This window comes from Protopterus annectens, chromosome 12.part0 (genome assembly GCF_019279795.1).
Source record: "Protopterus annectens isolate FY-2018-M chromosome 12.part0, PAN1.0, whole genome shotgun sequence".
Lineage (NCBI taxonomy): Eukaryota > Metazoa > Chordata > Ceratodontiformes > Protopteridae > Protopterus > Protopterus annectens.
This window is the reverse complement of record NC_056746.1, coordinates 1,533,501,984-1,533,521,534: the sequence shown is the minus strand read 5'-3', so window position 1 is coordinate 1,533,521,534 and position 19,551 is coordinate 1,533,501,984. Positions and strand designations below refer to the sequence as shown.

The following is a 19,551-nucleotide window of genomic DNA, read 5'->3' as shown; positions in this document are numbered from 1 at the left end:
ACCCTTCTACCTTGCACAAGTTGGCCTACAAACTATCTCTTGAAGTTCTAAAGACATTATAGTCCCACTTCTTCTCTTAACAGACCCATCAATTACACTGCTTAGCAAAGCACCTAAACCAGAATAAGAAACCTCAATGTTTCTCTACCAAAAAAAATCAGTTCTTAGTACTCTTAGATCCTCTGATAGAATAAAAACATTGTCCCTCTACTCAGTGTTAAAGACTCTTGACAAGAGTGATATCTGCTTAGCCTTCCATACTATTGATATCTCAGCATTCTTTGAACCCTTTCACCTACATAAAACCAGTACTAAAATACCCACTCTACCGATCTAAACCTATACTACCTCAAACATCACCAGGTGGCATGATCAATACTTAACCGAACCCAATGTACTCTCCATTTCTGGTTTAGACTTCCCTTACCTATCTAGCAGACTACTTCCCAAGCAACCTCTAAAATCAGTCTTAATGACTGGATGGGCGACTGCAATTTTTCACTCTGGATACATAAACAAAGTCTACTTAATACTTACTGGAAGACGCTGTCAATCTCCCACCAATACTGGGTGCTATTAAGGAATCTCTCTTGTGACAGCATTTTGCTTTTGTATCACTGATATTTTTTCACTAAAGCATGTTAGAAGCACGGGTTTATCTAATACCAGAGTACCGAGCAACATCTGGATTTTGGGAAACTATTGTCTCATTAAAGTCTGTCTTTTTCAAAACAATTACAGTTATTGTTCCAGGCTTGAGTCATCGACTATGCTAAAACCTTCACTGAAAACTGCAGCTAAAAATTCAAGAACTTTAGCAACCGGTGCTGAAAAAGGATCAATGTCTTTTTGCTGCACCCAAAAAACAAATTTTTTCCATTTACTTCTGTAAAGTTTTCTAGTGGAAGCTTTGTGGGAAGATAAAATAATGTGGCAGACAAGGGAGGAGAGCCGGGGGGGGGGGGGGGGTGTCTATATTACGTCAAACTCACAGGAGTCCGAACGTTGTAATATTGAACCCAAATGTCTGAAATACAAAAATAGCGAAGCCACGGCACACCAATTTTTTCCCCCAGGGAAAAAAAAAAATTGGTGGGCTGTTTCAGGGCTTTGCTATTTCCTCCACTGTGGTGCGATCACAGAGTTGGTATATTTAAGTGTATTGGGGGGGGGTACGTGTAAGTGAGTATTGGGTTTCGAACTTCACGGTTCGATATTACAACGTTCAAACTCCTGTGAGTTCGATGTTGTAATATAGACCTGAGCCCGGGGTGTCTAGCAATCAATGGAAATGGAGAAACCATGTGGACAACTTAAGGCCTGGAATGTCTGGATATCTCATGTCTGCCAGGCAAGACTGAAGATCTGGAACTGGATATAGAATCCATGGTGGGTGAAGCAGATGAGGTCAAAGAAAGGTAACAAAATCTGACAAGGCCAGTAAGGGACACTGAGGATAACAGTGCTCTTCAATCAAGATGCTTTTGAAGAAATTTGGGAATTAGCAGTAACACTGGATAGACATAAAGGAGACCAGGGACCAATCATGAAGTACAACATCCCTTTGTGCCAATCAATGCTTGGCTAATAAAAGTTCCTTAGAAGGAACATAATTGCTTTGGTATTTAATGCATCAATGGTGTTGAGGTAATTTCTGTGATCTTTGGGTGACGCTGATGAGGATGAAATGAGGTAATCATCCTAACAGGGGAAAATATGAAAGCCTTGTTGTCTGTAGAAGGCTGTAATTGGGGCAAGGCACTTTGTGAAAACTCTTGGGAGCAGTGGAAAGACCAACAGGGAAGGCTATACACTGAAAGAGCAATCCTATGGCAAAGACTATTGGGTAACACCGATGATTTTTTGTGAACTGGAATATGCAGGTAGGCAACCTCGATGTCTACAGCAAGGATCTCAAACTCACAGGTCTCAACACAGCCATCAAATCAGCATGATTCTAGGTGAAAGAATCTACTACACTACACTATATTCACAGGTGGTCTGGCTGACTGACTTTCTTTGCATTCTGGAGACTATGGCCCTTGGCTGAGAATGCCAGTCTCCATACCGCCCTCATTGTCATATGAATTTGAGATCCCTGGTCTACAATGACCAGAAAAGCCTTGGGGAAAACAGAATCAGAAAAAGAGTTTGCAAAGTGAGAATCTTGAATTTTGGTACCACAAGAAACGTATTATGTTTCAAAAGGTCCAAAACAGGTCTCCAAGTGTCATATTTTCTGGGGAAAAAGAAACATTATTAAATAAAAGTCTCTGCCTTGTTGGGATGAACAGACTGGTTTTATCATCCCATGAAATAACAAATCCAACACAATTTGAGGTTTGAAGTTATCTGTTTCCAGAAATAAAGGCAGCAAGAGAGATTGCCTGCAGTTTGGGTAAGAGGTCAGGGTAAGGTGGGCAGGAGGGGAGGTAAAGAAGAATATGCAGTCACTGAGATTTCTTTTGAAAGGAAGGTCTTTGAGATCCCTCTAAATTCCCTTTTCATTCACCCTGCTATTTTCTTCAACTGTTTTTTTAGCAGGTTTTTGTTGTGAGGATTTAAAAGGGCTTTAGGAAAAAGGGAGTAGGGGAGGAAGAAGGGTAATTCCTTTGGTATTTTGGAAGAGAAGTAAAAAAAAAAAAAAAAAAAAAAAATAAGTTGTTTGACTCCTCACATCAGCTAAACTCTTTCTTCTACTTTCTGTAGTACTGCATCTGAAGAGTTCTCAAACAAAAGGCCACTATCAGTGGAAATTTTGTACTCTTACCCATACATTTGCGTGCATTACTGTACCTGTAAGCAGTATCCCTGAACACAGCATCCACTTCTTCATAAACACACAATACAGAATGCTTAATGGCCTGGGAAGTACAGTTTAACATTTCCAGGTTAGATTTACTGTCTGAGTTAGGTAACCTACACAAGCTTTGCTGCATATTAGGAAAAATAGATAACGATTATTCAGATGCGAGTTTGGCAGCTGACTGCTCTAAATGCCAGTATAGAAAATGTGTAAACCTTTTTTTTCCGAATCTGCCACGTGCAAGAATGTCATTTGGCACAGGGTTTGAAGTAGAAAAGGCCTAAGAACTTCTAACTCCAATCAAAAGACAAAAGCAGGGTGTGCCACAGGATTTTTAAAAAGGAACGTGTCTGTGTGTCTGGTACCATGTAGAATCTGTCACGTTTCTTAGGGACAGGGTTTTAGGAATATGGACAAAAAGAAGTTGAAAGAAAGACATTCTGTAAAGCTAGTAAAACTGGAGACATGTCCACTGGTTTAGAACAATCCATACTTGGTAACCAAATATCTTTTCTGACATTCGGACACCTCCTTACTTTCTCATATGAAACAGTCTTTCATATTTGAAACTGTATCCATAAAAAATATACGTTATTAGGACAAGCTATAGAGTACGAGTCTTCATTTTCTGACTCACAGGGAGTTTGGAGAGGATAACTGGGTGGCAGAATCCAGACCCTCAATATCAGACTCAGACTTCTGAGGAAGAGGGGGATCTCTCTCTCTTTCTCATCTGGGTAGAAGAGAAGGCTGGACAGACTGGACTGCCTTAAAAAGGCCCTGTGCAACAATGTACCAATCTTCCTGGGAAGCCTTCTGTAGAAAGGGGGTGGGATGAGGGGACAGATGTTTTGCTTTTTGTGCTCTCCTTTTTGGAGTCTAAAGTCTAAGAGTTTTAAGGGTGGAATCCAAAGGCCAGACCATCTTAATTAATCCAGCAAAGTCCTCCCCCACCAGTACTTGATGAATGCCTCCCTCACCCTCAGAGAGGATGATTTGTGGTTCATACTTCTTGCCAACAACAGCTTGAAGTACCGTCTAAAGCATGTGCTAAGTTCCCAGGCCTTAGTAGTGTCCAGATAGGTCATGCCAGACAGACCAGGAGACGTGGACTGATGGTCGAAGGGCAGCAAAGGTGCCTCAATGGAAATGTCAGACGCAGTCCGCAGAAAAGAAGGGGAAGTCAGATATTCTTCAAAAATCTCTTTCAAAATCTTTGTTTCCTTCTGACAGAGGTAAGTCTTTTGAAGGGGAGTCCATCACCATGGTTGCTTTTGCCATATTCTCAATTTAAATAATGCAACCTACTCCTTTAGGAGTAAAGGAAAGGAAAGGCAAATATAACAGGACCTTACCTCATGTCATTCACCTAAAAAACAAAACAGAGGATATATGGGCATCCTTGCAATAAATATATTTACCTTAAAAACACTTTTCCTTCTTGACAGACCTAAAAAAATATTAATACAACTTTTTAAACCAAGAAGAAACTTTGCGGTGTGCAGAGTAGGACGTTCACTTCCTAAATTATGTTATGCACTTAGTTCACTTAATAAAAATCGAACTGTAAAGTATAACTTTAAAATCTAATTTTAAAATATGTGCTACAAAATAATCAAACAGAAAATAGTAGGTAGTCTGCTGTTGAGTTAAAAATGGAAAAGCCTTTATTGAAACACACAAACATATTCTATTTTTAACTCAACTGTGAACTACCTATTTTCTATTTGATTATTTTGTAGCACATATTTTACAGTTACATTTTACAGTTCAATTTTTATTAAGTGAACTAAGTGCATAGCAAAATTTAAGAAGTGAACATCACACCCTCCACACTGCAAAGTTTTTCTTGGTTTGTTTTGGACGCAGTACAGGTTGCATACTGGGTTTTTCTGATACTTTGAGGGTTACCACGGATTTCTTTTTTTTAATATAACTTTTCCACATAAAAAAAAGGAAAATTCCCCAATGGGGATACTTATCTGCCCAAAACTGTACCCGAAGCCATCTGCTAACACTCATACCACTAAGCTGATAAGAAATCTGTGCAAGTGTGCATACAGTAAAAAAGTTCTGATTTTGGCACACCTTTCCATCCTTCTTATACCAACATATACTATTGTGTTAAGGGTGGATGTATGGTGTGCGACAAAGGAGTCCAAATCTTTGTAGAATGGCCAGATATCTAATATCCTTTTCAGGATAACATTCCACATACTGATGGCTACAGTGATCTAACGAACAACTGATTTGACTTAACATGCCTGAATTGTGTTCATAAAACATAGCCTAACATCAAAAGGTGTTTTATTTTGAAAATTTGGTGAATAGCCCTCCCAGTTTCAGTGAACTTATAATCAATTAACTCCCAATATAGGAAAGCCCCGATAAGGCTGCTATTCGTGTTTTGGCTCATTATTTAAATTGTACAAGAACCATCCCTCAAAGTTGCTCAATAATTTACTCAGATTTATTAACCAGGGTAAGCATAATATACCCATATTTAGTGTTTCTCAGCTCCTTCTTAATAAAAATCCATTTGTATGGAGAATTAAATCATCTGACATTTAACGATAAACAGTTAATTACTAACTAAACAACGTCTAAATTAATAATAGTAGTAGTCAGGAAAAGCTGGCAGAGGGTCAAGATGTTACTTATCAACACACCAAGCTCACAAGACTTCCCAATGCACTGAAAAAGCTGTGCATGAAGAGTGCCGGCTGTACACACACAAGCTTAACTACAACTGTAGTAAGGACTAACTTACACAAAAACTACCCAACCTTGCGTAACACTGATTTGTCTTTTAGACTGTTATCAATTTTTTTACTTGGAAAATGCAATAAACTTCTCAATCCCCATTGTAAAGGGGGTAGTCTGCACAGTGACCCACTTTGTTACTGGTAGTACAGATGGATCTTCTCTTAGTAATACATACATTCCTTGTTTTATGGGAATCATAGTCATAAGTGTTCAAATGACTGGACAGCTGATCATCATCACTGAAGTTATCTGGCCAGTAATGTCCATGGTAAGCTAATATCCTTCTTCATCTGAGAGAGGTTCTCCACCATGACAGGTCTTACTCAGATGTGGTGACAATGAAGAGACAGGGGCCTCTGGAAATTTACCCAGCCTGTTTTTATTTTCCTATACTTCTGTGGGATGGTGATGGTAGCTGGAAAAACTATTTAAATGAAGCAGTTTCACTTACTATGAGTCTGGGAGGAGACTTCCTTTCAAAAACTGCAGGGCAGGCTCTAAAGTGGTGGTAGCAGAGTTCTGATATTTCAATTTAATCACAAGCTGTACTGGCTACTTGAAATTAGTGGCAAGAGTATTTTTATAACATGGTGATCAACCAGTGATCAACCTAATACACGCTTGTTCTTCTGCCTGTCACCAGTGCAAAATCCTCATAAAGGTACACAGTATTACCACAGAGCTGGATGTGCTCCCCCTCTCTGCAGGCTTGCAAAATGCGGTCAATCAGTAGAATTAAGGACGATAAAGATATCCTGTTTAAGAGGTGTACTTGTAGTGCCTGTGGGCTTCAATGTGTGGTAAAACTTCTCAAAAGTAATAGAACTGTTTGCCTAGGACAGGCAAAGAGCTTAAGGAAACTGCTTTTCTAAAAACTTGCACCTCACTGCCTTCCACATTTTCAGTGAGACCCATAGAACAAAGACAATTTCTTCTCTACCCATTTTTCAGGTTTCCGCCCGCATTTCTCTCAGTATCTTGTCACGTTTCCCACTCTCCAAATGCAGTCCTGGTCATAGGAGGTCTGAATATTAATATCTGCTTCCAGAAATTTTTTTTGGCATAGCTGTTATCAAAGGCTTGTTGGTAAAGCAGTGATTCAGCCTGAATGAAACAGTATCCTCTAAAACCTTGGCTACCAAAACAATGAATTTATCCATTTTCATTGCGATATCTATTACCTCTTCTGGGTCAGACAGCCCACCTACATTGTTCTCCCCTGACATATAATCTGCTGGTAAAGTTATAAATCAAATTAATTGTTGTTGCTGGGTAATGGACCATCTTCTGATCAGTCCTGTTTGATTAAGAATATATGCTGAACCTGTATGTATTAAGTTACAGATTTAAGAGGGAGACATTACAAGACTGCTCTTCAGTGCAGTACGAAACAAGTCATCTTACCCCTTTGGTGGCAGCTCCGCACCACTTATGTAACTCAAGTGACTATTTATGTCAGCTCATAAAGTTATTTCCCACACTTCCTAGAGCATCAAATGCAATATCTAAACATCTAAGACTTAGGCTAATGAAAATAAACATGTCATTTTGCAGTCTCTTCTGTGTAAACACAGCCCTAAAAAATAATACAATGCCAATGTGCTGCTCACCAGTCAAAATATTAAACTACAATGAAATACATTAAAAGGTAAAGATGTGGGGAAAAAAGGTGTACCATCTGGTTTCAATTGAAAATGTGACAGCATTAGTACAGAAAGTAATACAAAAATTACAATAGCTGATCACCTGTGTTTTATTTAGAGGTGACTTCTTTGCCCACTCAAACATGGTTTCGTACACATTTCCATCATATCGGCCAAGTACAGAATTCAGATTCTGATCTTTGAAATCAAATGCATCAACCAGTGCCACTGCTTCAGGGCGAATAACAGCTAAGAGCTCCTTCACTCGCTGGTTTACTTGGGTAATCTGTGGTTCTGTAAGTACTCCTGCCTGTGAAAGAATAAAGTCATACGTTTCACAAAAACAAACCTCTATGTACCACAACACTCAAGTGCTTCAGCCCCAATATACCAGTGCAGTCTGCAAATGCTTTAAATACCTGTATGTACCCATCATTTCCACATTTAACAATGTCTTTGATAAACACCATGTCAAAGTGCAAGCCCTATCTTCCTGATCTACATAATACTTTAACTGCCCAACCACCACGGACACTTCTGCCATCATTCTGACCCCTTGGTTTTCCAGCAAGTCAGCCTACCCTGAAGGTTTCCAGTACATTAAGTTTAATAAATTGATTTAGACATGTCATGGCATCATGTCTAAAAGCCTGCAAGAGAGCTGTGCCCTCTGCGTCCTTGGATCCTATGGCCTTCTCCATTTCTTTCTTCCAGATGAATACTTTCTATTAATTTACTTTTTTAAGTCAGTTCCAGCTGTGCACTTTCACAAATTCTGCAACAGGAAACCCACTCAGCTACCCTTATCCAGCTACAAATATGCTTCTTTCCTCCACTTTTTAGTCAAATGCCTAAACTTTTACTCATGCTGACATACAATTTATCACAGAATCCCATGTCAAGCTGGTCAGTACATTTACTCAATCATCCTTCTGTCTCACACTCAGTTCTATGATTAAAACAAAAATACAAGTACCTTTATCACCATTCTTGGTTGTGTGCCTGACCTGTTCATCAAATTTCCTGCGTCTGCCTTTTTCAAAATGGATAAAGTTGTGCCCTCCCCATGATCCAACTTTGCACCCTCTCATGTACCCTGTATCCAAGTACAGAGCTTTACTAAATTTTAATTATGTTCACCCCACTGCCGGCCATGTGGCCTCCCTGGCCAGAGTCCAACTGATTCTACCACTGAACACTCTGGCCAACAGTCTACTGCTTGCCCGAGTGATCCATGGTTCCACTGGTGGCACTGCAGAATCCTGATGACCAAGGTTAATATCAGTGACCCATGATTTACAGTTTACCTCATTAATCTCTCTGACAAGTGTCCTGCTGTTCCCCCACTAAAAATCACTGTCCCATTTCTCATAGATCCAATAAAATCACTGTACCATGTCTCATGTCCTACTGCCTACTGCACTAATCTGACTGACCCATGCTCCACTACCTGCCAGTTGAGCTCACTAACATTCTGCAGTTTGTTCCACTACTATCACTGACTTACAGCAAAGAACATTCCCCATTAATCTCAGTGTAAAGTCCTACTGTTTGCCCAAAGCATCACTGACCACCTCACTAAGATCAATGACCCATGCCTTACTGATGTCACCTCCACCACGTACTGCAATAATCTTACACATCCAAGTCTTACTGTCTGCTCCCATTAGTACTTGTTGGGTTACACACCGCCACCTGTCTGAGTGATCCCACTGCCTTTTCTTAGTTACTATATTGTGTACAACTGCATACTGTATTACTGCACTTGATTCAATTGTCACCAAAGTTGTCTCATCAACAAAACTCCTTAACTATATAAAATGGACAACCTTCTGCAATCTGGCATGCGTATGCAGAATGTTAGTATTACAAAAACTGACAGGAAATTTGACAAATTATATAAAGTCAAGGCACTCTTAACAGACAAGACAAGAATTATTACATTAAATTTCTACATGTTATCTTCCATCATGCAAGCTACACATCTACTCACTAGAATCTCTTCTAACAGAGTCTGTAGATTTGTTGCTGGCCTTTGCAGTAAATCCCATTTCTATTCATCTCTGAAGTACCTTCACTGGCTAGAATTGAATGATCACCTTGACGATGTTCACTTATTTTTTACTCACAAACTCTTGTTTTCCCTCAGTTCCCACCTCCTTACATGGCATCATCACTTGCAGCAATACTTTTATTTTTAAATTACTTTCACATCCTGTTACTTCACTGCGTCAAACGTTCTCACACAGACTGACTATGCTGAGTTACAACTTATATACCACACTTATTCTAGTACTTTTTCAAAGTACCTTACTTGTTGTTGATGTATTTGGGGCCTCCATTTAACATCCCATCCAAACGATAGCACACTCAGGAGTGCAGCACCTCCCTTATGCTGCACTGAAGTGTCACTATGGGTCAATTAATCCAAGCAGCAGATTTGGAAATAGAACACACAGCCTTCTGCACCAAAGGCAAGTGTGCAGCCTGTTGAGCTACTGAGCCATCTGTACTCACTGTGACACTATGTCTAGCTGTATGCTCCTACAGAATCTGGTATCCAGCTGCATGCACACTCATAAACCTACCATTCAGATGCTAACCTTCGCAGCTTTTCTTACATTCAGCATGTCCTTGGTACAGGCAGAGCTCCTGTTACATTAGAAGCAGACCTTTCACTGACACATTCAGTGATACAAGTTAGCTGTACTGTCATTCATTAATGTCTGGACAAAGACTGTCACAAAGACTGCAGATGGCAGCCCACCATCTCCATGCTGCAACCTGTTATAACACAACATGATCTAGCTCCCATTTTGCTCAGTCATGGTTCACGTATGAACATTGCTCTACCACATTTTTAATAGTATCCTACATAAACTTATCTACAATCTATTTCACCCCAATTCAGTTACGTATCAAGATAACACATGGCAAAGCAGAACACAACCTTCGAACACAAGAATTTCAATACACAACACTAATTCCCTAACCCAGTGCTCCATACTTACTGACCATTCAACTCGTCACCTGTTATCAAAGTATATAACTTTCACACTTTATCCTTCTCAAGCACACGTTCTTCACTGACTTATGTATCTGTGTACCTTAAAATAAATCAATACTTATCTACAAGACGGCACTGAAGTACAAAAAGTGTAGTAGTAGCTCACTGACCTGCAAGAAGTCCCCAGTATTCTTGCTGATTCCATGAAGTGCATACATGAGGGCAAGAGTGCTGAGAATGCTGTGGACTGCAGTGTCTGTAACTTCAGAGAGTTTGGCTGAGAAAAGTTTCACAACAACATAGTGACAGTGTGCCTGGAAAAGAAAACAATGGTCATGTTATTTGCCAGAAACTTAAAATCACCTAAAATCTCAAACACTAAGTATGTTATCTTCCACCCAAGACAGAGCGGAACATTACAAAAAGTGTGTAAAATGTAGGAAAAATATGTTAACCTTCCCAGATCCCACTATGAGAGAACCCTGCAAGAAAAGGACAATCCAGACCACAAGCTTAAATGTGTCAAGCTCCTCCACTCCAAATTCAGTAAAGACTCTAGGGACTCTCAGATGTCTCCTTTTTACTCATTCTTGTAGAGGGCAGCATCCCTACATGGTAAGTAACAAAGCCAGTCCACCACTCCAGTAAGCAGCAGGTACACAAGTGTTAGTTTTAAGCAACTTACAGAGAATGGAATAAGTCAAGTTCACTTTGTTTTGGAGTCCTTAAAAGAACTGTGTAATGTCTTAATGCAGACTTGTTTGCCCAACTGAAGGAAAAAAATAAGTTATGTACTCACCATAATGCTCCATCTGAGTTGTTGATTCTCACTTGTCTTCAACCTGAGGGACCCAGATCTGGCCACAGATCCGATTCGGCCGCATACTTCAGCTTCAGATCCAAGCTCTAAAGCTCCTTCCCTACCCATAATGCCCCTGTCTCCCTCCTCTCCTCAAATCGAGTTTGTTGCAGAAAACAGCAGTATCCCAAAGTAAAAGAATATGCCCTTAACAAACTGGCATAACCACAAAAGGTCTAACAACGGAAAAACAAGCAAAAGAAGGTGGAGCTATGACTTCTCCCTCTGGTCCATTTAGCAGCCCATACAAGGCAGGGGGAAGGAGGAAGGGGCGGCTGAAGACCAATGAGAGTGAACAACTCAGATGAACGTTATGGTGGGTACATAACTTCTTTATCTGATGTTGTTCTCATTTCATCTTCAACCTCAGGGACAGAGTCCCCAGCTACCAATAAACCCTGGGAGGTCCTCATGGAAGGATATTCAGGAGCATGGCTAAGCCAAAGGATGCCCTGCCCCTGGAAAGAAGATCCAATTTATAATGGGAGATAACTGCGTGCGGAGACTCCAGGTAGCTGCAGAAGAGATATCATGTAAGGAAACCCTGGACCAAAAGGCGGCAGAAGTCGCAACAGACCTGTGGAATGCGCCTGGACATGCCCTGGAGGAGATAACCGTTTGGCTCGATAGGCAAAGGAGATGAATTCAGAAATCCATTGAGCAATAGTAACTTTAGAAACTGGCTTACCAAGGAAAGGTTTAGAAAATTATACAAAAAGTTGATCAGACTTACGAAAAGATTTTGTTCTATGCAAATAAAAGTGCACTTGCCTGTGAACATCGAGCAACTGCAGCTTGTACTCTCCCCTATTCTGGAAATTTGGAAAGAAAACTGTCAAACTGATAACCTGGTTAATATTAGGCTCTGATGCCACCTTTGGTAGGAAAGATGGATTAGTCTGCAGTGACACCCTACCTTTATGGAATACCATATAAGCGAGCTTGATATATAAGGCTTGGATCTCAGAAACCCTCTTGGGTGAGGTAATCTCAACCAAAAACTGCCGTTTTCCATGACAGAAACTGCAACTCAACTGTGGCCACTGGTTCAAAAGGAGGAGAAATTAGGGCCTGCAACACCAAGGTGAGATCCCAAGGGGGCATTGGGTCCTTAAACGGAGACCTGAGGAGGAAAGTATCTTTCAAAAAGCCTTACAAAGTTTGGAAGAAGCCAAAGAAGCCGAATTCTCGCCTATGTGAAAGTTAGAAATCGCTGCTAATTAACTGTAGAGAAGCTAGCGCCATGATTAAAAATATCCACCAAAAACTCCAAAATGGCTGGAACTGGTGCAGTGAAAGGATCCATGTCATGCTGAAAAGCCCAGATCAAGAAATGCTTCCATTTACTCAAATAAACCTTCCTTGTAGAAGATTTGTGAGACGCTACCAAGATCTTCTTGAAAGGAGAAGACATTCCGGGAGTCCTCACTATCATGAGAACTGGAGCAGCCAAGCTGTGAGCTTCAGGCAGACTAAGTCTAGTTAAGGGATCCTGGAGGGATATGTGATCAGACCTGGAACCGTATTTAGTGTCCAAGGTGGACACACTGCATGAGACCACAGAGAGGGGAACCAAACTTGACGAGGCCAGAGAGAGGCAATGAGGATCACTGAGCTCCCTAGCTGTCGAGCGTTCTGAATGAACTTGGATAATAAAAGAAGTGGAGGGTAAGCATACAGTAGACCAGAGGACCAAGAATAAATTAGAGCATCTCTGTGGGGGTTCAAAGCGAAATACTTGCTGCACTTCATGCTGGAATGACAGGTGAAGAGATCACAGCAAGGCTGACCCCCAGTTTAGAAAGATCTGTTCCTCTATTGAAGGATTCAGAGACCACTTGTAAGGCATCAGAACAGACCTGCTCAGCCTGTCCCCTAGAATGTTGCACCTCCTTGGAAATGTGTGTTGCCAAAAGAAAATGGCCAGTGGAGATCGCCCACTCTCACAATCTCATGGCTTCGCGACAAAGGGGATAAGATCTGGTCCCCCCACCCTTCGTTTGTTGATATACCAGACTACTGACATATTATCTGTCTGTATGGCAATCATCCCCGGAGGAAGATAGGCATGTAGTGCTTGCAATGCCAGGAGCACCGCCATCATCTCCAGGGCAATGATATGCAGATTGTTCTCCAGAGAAGACCACATGCCTTGGACCGTCCTTCCCATCCAATACCCCCTCACCTAAGCAGGGAGGCATCCGTGGTTGCCATGGTAGTGGGGGAGGGAAGAACAAATGGACAACCCTGAAGGAGGTCCGGGGATTGAAGCCACCAAAGAAGAGAGTCCTTGCAAGCACGTGACAATCAAACAGGATGTGACAAGGGAAGGTCTAACAAGGACCACTGAACGGCTAAGGACCATTGAAGAACCCTCATATGAAGGCATGCTGTTGGAATGAGAGTAATTGCGGCCGCCATGGACCCCAACACCCGAAGAACAGAATCTGCTGGGAGAAGTTTGGCTTGAAAGATATAACTCGCATAATGTCGGAGCAACAGCAGTCTGCCCGGAGGCAGAAACACCTTGCCCTGGGTAGTGTCTATTCGGGCTCCTATGAAGTAGAGAACCTGCATTGTTGCCAGCTGAGATTTGTTGAGGTTTATGGTTATGTCCAGGTATTGGGCAGTCTGGAGAAGAAAATCCCTACGTTGAATTAGCCGATGCCTGGAGGGTGTGGAATGAATAATCCAGGTAGGGGAAGACCTGAAACCTCTGCAGCCGCAGGTGAGCCGTTATTACCACCATCACTTTGTTGAACACCCAGGGGGCAGTGGTGTGCCCAAATGGGAGTGCTCTGAACTGAAAATTACTGGCTCCCAGCTCGAAGCGGACACAGCACTACTACTGCCCTCCTATCCTTCCTTGAGATAGTTAACCGGGCATGGGATTCTGGTAAAATAATTGCTTCACTTTTCCTTGACCTCTCCAAAGCTTTTGATACCATTTCCCACACTATCCTCCCCTCTAAACTATCCACCCTCCACATTTCTCCCCCTAACCTACAATGGTTCAACAGCTATCTCTCCAATAGGCAGCAATCCACCAAATGGCAACAATCTTACTCTCCCTTCCTCAATACTTCCACAGGTGTACCCCAAGGCTCCATACTCGGTCCTCTCTTATTTAGCATCTTTATTAACAACTTTCATTCCAATCTTCCACAGTGCTCAGTAATCCTGTATGCTGATGACTCTACAATAATATGCACTGCAGATTCCAGCTCTGAACTCCAGCAAATTACCAGAATACCCTCACCTCTACTGAATCTTGGATGCTTAACAATCATCTTGCCCTAAATCCAATAAAAACTAAACTAGTAATTTTTACCCCTAGGGAAATCCCTCTGTTTGATAAAAAACTCTTCACTATACAAGCCCAAGACAATACCACTATAGAAGTTGTCCCACACTAAATTACTAGGCATTATTACAGATGAAAACCTTAACTATGACCTACAAGTAAACAATAAGATCAAAAAACACACCAAAAGCTTGTTATCCTCTACAGGCACTAACACTTTCTTAGCCTCTCTACTAGCAAACCCTTGCAACTACCTTTTTATTACCCTCTCTCCTTTATGGTGCCCCTCTCCTCACTAATATCCAAAATTCTATAAAATCCAAACTTGATGTGTGTTACAATAGAATAGCAAAATTTGCCATCAAGGCCAAATTCTCATCCCACCACCGTAAGTCACTGAAACAATTAGGGTAGCTGGAACTCCCCCTACCATCCCTCATTCACCCAACTAACCACAGTGCACAAAATAATCTACAGACTCACAGACTGTCCTGCTCTCTCAACTCTGCTTGCCAAATACCATCCCAGCAGGCATCTAAGATCTGAAAATCATCTACTTCTAAAAGTAGATAAGCCCACCTTACCTGCTTGTCAACTCCTCTGTTCCTTCACCATCGCCAAACTATGGAACTCACTTCCACCTTCTATATGAAACACAGGCAGCACCGCCACCTTCAAACAAATAATGAAAAATCATTGCAACTCTTCCTGGCTATGTTCCTGTTCTACAACCTAACCTATTCACTCTCCTTATATGATTATTAAACTCCTATGTCTTTTGCTACTAGTGACTGATGATACTTTCTCCATATTTATTTTTATCTTCACTTGTTGTTACTGGTGCAATAATAATGATTAATAATATATCTCTGTTTATACCTCCCTGACTGAATATATTGAATTCTGCTTTAATGTATATTTTCTGTATATACTACTGTAATCAAACAAACTAGATTCCTGCTTTTATGTATATATTCTGTATATGTTACTGTATTTACTATCTGTAACACTGTTTCTACTTCTGCACCAATTAATGTTTATATTTTTTCTGTATCTATGTTCTTGTTGGAGCTTTTCTCCCTGGGCCTCCAATGAAAATGGGCTCTTTTAGGCCCAGTGGACTTTCCCGGTAAACAAATGCAATAAATAAATAAATAATTAAAACCTCCAAGATCGCCTGTTCATCTTGATATGATAGTATGCACCTTGGAGGTCCACAGAGCACATCCAGTCATTTATCTGCAAGAAGGGCAGAATGGATTGAAGGTTGACCATCCAGAATTTTGTCTTGGTAACTAACAGGTTCAGGGTTGAAAGATCTAGAATGGGTCTTAAGTCCTCCATTTTCTTTGGCACCAAAAAAAACCTGGAATAAATGCCTAATCCGGCTTGGTCTGGGGGGATGGGCTAGATAACTTGTTTTTTGAGCAGCGTGGAAACTTCTACAGCTGCCTCTCCCGTTGCGTGGGTGGAATGTCCAGGAGGTGTTTGGGAGGGATTGAGGGCTAAAAAAAGGGCATCCAGTATCCTCTGAATATTACCTGCAGAACCCAGCAATCATTTGTTATTGACACCAAAGCTGTTGGGTGCAGATATGCATCCCCCGATTACCTTCACAGACTAGCAGTCAGGCAACCCTTCAGGGTTGCTGCAAGGGTCTGTCTGTAAATTGATCCAGAGTCCCTTGGTTCCTCGAGCCCCTTCTGCCATGGGGGCAGTGTTGGTCATATCCCTCTCTGGCTCTGGGGGAAGGTGAATCCTGAGCATCCTGGGAAGAGCCTTAAGATTTCTGGAACCACATCTTCTTTACCCCATGCGCGGGGTGGAGAAGCAGATCCCAATGGCACACAAAGTTTTCCCACCCTTCTCACTCTGGATCAAGGTATCTTGAACTGTTTTACCAAACAGGGCAGAACCATCATAGGGATCATTCGTAAATGACGCCTTGAAAGGCAATGAGAAAGCACAAAGCCGGAAACAGCTGTGATGCCTGATGGCTACACCTGTCCCGGTCTGCTTAAAGGCACCTTCCATAACGTGTGATAGGAGCCTCATGGAAGTATTCGATATCGATTTAAGGGTGGCCATAAAGGAGAACACCACCTTCTCCTCTGCTGACAGACTCAGCGACCTCTTTGACCAGGTCCCTCTGTAGTCTGATGACATTTGCTAAGTAGTTCAGCGCACGAAAGGCAAATGTGGTTGAGGCATAAGCCCGCTTCATGAAATGGTCCATGGCCCGAGACTCCCTGTCTAGAGGATGGACCGTAGAGGTCTCCTGTGCGAGCTCTTTCTTGGTGGCCGCAACAACCACCATGGCACCGACCGGGGATCCCTTTGATCAATGCTGCCTATTTGATAGAGCTCTGAGAACTTTGTCCAGGCACTTGGGGATAGGCTCAACTGTATCCACTTCCACCCATGCCCTAGATGAAATCAGATCCACAAGGGGATCCCGCAGGAGGGGACACCAAGGAGGTAGGGGGTCCTGTGCCAAATGCCTCCAGGAATACTGACTCATCCGGTTTGGGCTGCTGGATAGACCACCAACTGCATTGACGCAGGTGTCTCCAAAGGAGACATCCTCCTGGGGTGACGGGGGGAACCCTCCCCTTCCTACAAGTTGGTATCTTCTGCGAGGGACTCCGGCAGGGAGTCAAAGTGCCTCTTCTTGCACATGTGCTTCTGAGGGGGCTCCTCAAGGGAAGTGCTGGGGAGGACTTGGAAGCCTCTGTACCCTTCTGGGGAGAGGAAGCAACAGGCTGTCCCTGAGGGGGCAGGATGGCAGATTCCGGCCCAGAAAGGAAGGGAGCCAGGACGGACTTGGACGATGACAGTGTTAAGGTTCTCAAAGGGGCTGAGAGGACCCTCTCCACCACATCGAAAGCAGAAGGTGAACGGATCCCCGAAGCCAGGATGACCAAGCTGGATCTGCCTCCCCATGCACTGAAGGAGGAGCCAGAGCCGAGTACTCCGGTGCTGAACCTCTGCGAAGAAGAAATTACTCTGAAGGCCTCGAAGTCGACACTATCCCCTCAGACCCGACGCTGATCCACTCGGGGCAACGGCTGGCGTCAAGGTACCTGGAACCATTGGTGCCAACCCCTCGACACCAGGGAACCTCAGATCCAATGACTCTGAAACTGGAGGTTGGATCAGAGAAGGAGTAATCTGTAAGAAGAAAGTCTGTATACCCCTGGCCCCAGAGGCGGATGGAGCAGGTAGGACTTCCAACTGAATCTAAGCTCGGATGAATTTCCGCATCATCCTGTCCACCTCAGCTTCCGACAGATTCCAAGAGGACCAGATGGAAGAGGCCACAGACCCGGGCCTGGAGTGGCGCTGGGGAGAGGCCAAGAAGGGTGAATGGGCCCGAGTGACCTCCAGCTCCGGTGAGAAGTGAAGCAACAGGAGCTGAGGGAAACCTGGGCTTGGATCCGGGCGGGATTTGCCCGGGGGCTCGGCCGAGGAAGAGCGGTCAGGGGACCACTTTCTAGGTTGATCCTGCTGCTTATGGAGGTGTCTTCCTCTGTCCCCGGCCTTCTTGGTGGGAGGTTGGGTCCAAGAGGCCGGGGAGGAAGAAGATGAAGTGGAAGCCTCAGAAGAAGGGGGAAGAAAGCCTTTTAGAATGAGCTTATTCCTCCTGTTGATCAATGTGTGGGGGTTGACGCCTGTGCAGATCAAGCAGGAAGTGTCCAGATGTGGAACACCCAGGCATATTACGCACAGGGTGTGGCCATCTGAAGGGGGTAGTTTATGGCCACACTCTATGCATTTCCTAAAACCTGGTTTGGGGGTCTCTGCCATGGCTATAGGAAAAAAGTCAGATACACGCACGCTCACAAATAGAAGAGATAGCGAAACGGAGCAAATGTATTTTTTTTTTGTACAGAACTGACGCCTGAGCACAGAACAGGGTAGGGTGAAAAGACAGTGAGAAGGAGAGAGAGATAAGAGATGAAAGAAGCAAAAAAACTTATACTCATTCACGGAGGAAACTCGAAGCGAGACAGGGGAATTGTGGGTAGGGGAGGAGCTTGGATCCGAAGCTGAAGTATGCAGCAGAGTCGGATCTGTGGCCGGATCTGGGTCCCTCAGGTTGTAGATCAAATGACAACAACAATATCAGATTCCAGGGTAAATGTGGTCATGATCTGATGAATTGTCGAAGGGTTTGAAAGTGCTTACCTATTAAAGTTTTACCTGCTTTTAGCTATGTTAGTTTTTTTTTTTCTTTTGCTAAATGTGATTTAAACCAGTAAGGACAAATGGCCTGCACTTTGATATCTTGGAACTTAAGGGAATATAACATGGCCTTCCCTATGTCATGAAAGAGAGCTCGTTCGATGTACTTCTGCACTGCACTTAGAAAGCAGACGTGAAAACATATTAGGGAAAGGGTGTGAAAAAGATGGGGACAAATTTCATGACTACTAACCAGCCCTGAAATTCAATGGTCAATTCAAACTTTTGGGCCATGGAAGAAGAAAGCAAACTGGGGTTACCCAAACAGATTCTGCTATACATCTAAAGAAAGGCAAACCATCACATCAGCAGCATCTATTTTAATGAACAGGAGCCAGGTGATAGTATCACAACTTGCTTTATAAAGAACAGCTGCACCACCTGCCTGCAAAATGTCAGTTTCTGTTTTACAGCTTCATGTAAGAGTGCTCAAGAAGGCACACAAACCTTATGCATTTACTATTTTACTAAGCAAAACCACTGTCCAGTGGACTCACCATAACCCAGATCACAGGCATATAAGACAAAAAGCACTATGATGTAAATAAAATGGATGTATTTACTTATTTACATTTGTTTACCTGTGTACATCACTTATCCAGATGGACCACTTCAGGCTCAGCCTGAGAACAAAAATACACCAAATGAAAAAAAATGGTAAAATGTAGCATACAACAACAAAAAAGAGTACAAAGTAGCCTACAACAACAGCAAAGGGCGTAAGTAAAGTGTCCTATGCAGACCTCCTCAAGGCCCTATCCCTACACTCTGTCTCCTACAGGCTTTTGAGAGGAGATCTGCACCTGGCATACTGGGCAACATCAGACCCCACTCTGATGAACCGCCTGCATATCCAAAAAACAAGCAGCACCAGAATTACGGATGTGGTACCTCTTATTTAACCAGATTATTAAGTAGATT

General features: G+C 42.6%; 1 protein-coding gene across 2 annotated transcripts in view; it reads right to left on the bottom strand.

Moving 5' to 3' along the window:
• The window catches only part of ACOX1 (acyl-CoA oxidase 1), an 832,154-nt gene that overhangs the window by 36,531 nt on the left and 776,072 nt on the right, over positions 1-19,551 (bottom strand). For both annotated transcript variants that reach the window (XM_044090502.1, XM_044090501.1), the window contains exons 12-13: positions 10,393-10,536; positions 7,319-7,525 (exon numbers count right to left, since the gene is read on the bottom strand). In XM_044090502.1, the coding sequence (XP_043946437.1) occupies positions 7,319-7,525; positions 10,393-10,536 (351 nt within the window). The remainder of the gene's footprint in view (positions 1-7,318; positions 7,526-10,392; positions 10,537-19,551) is intronic.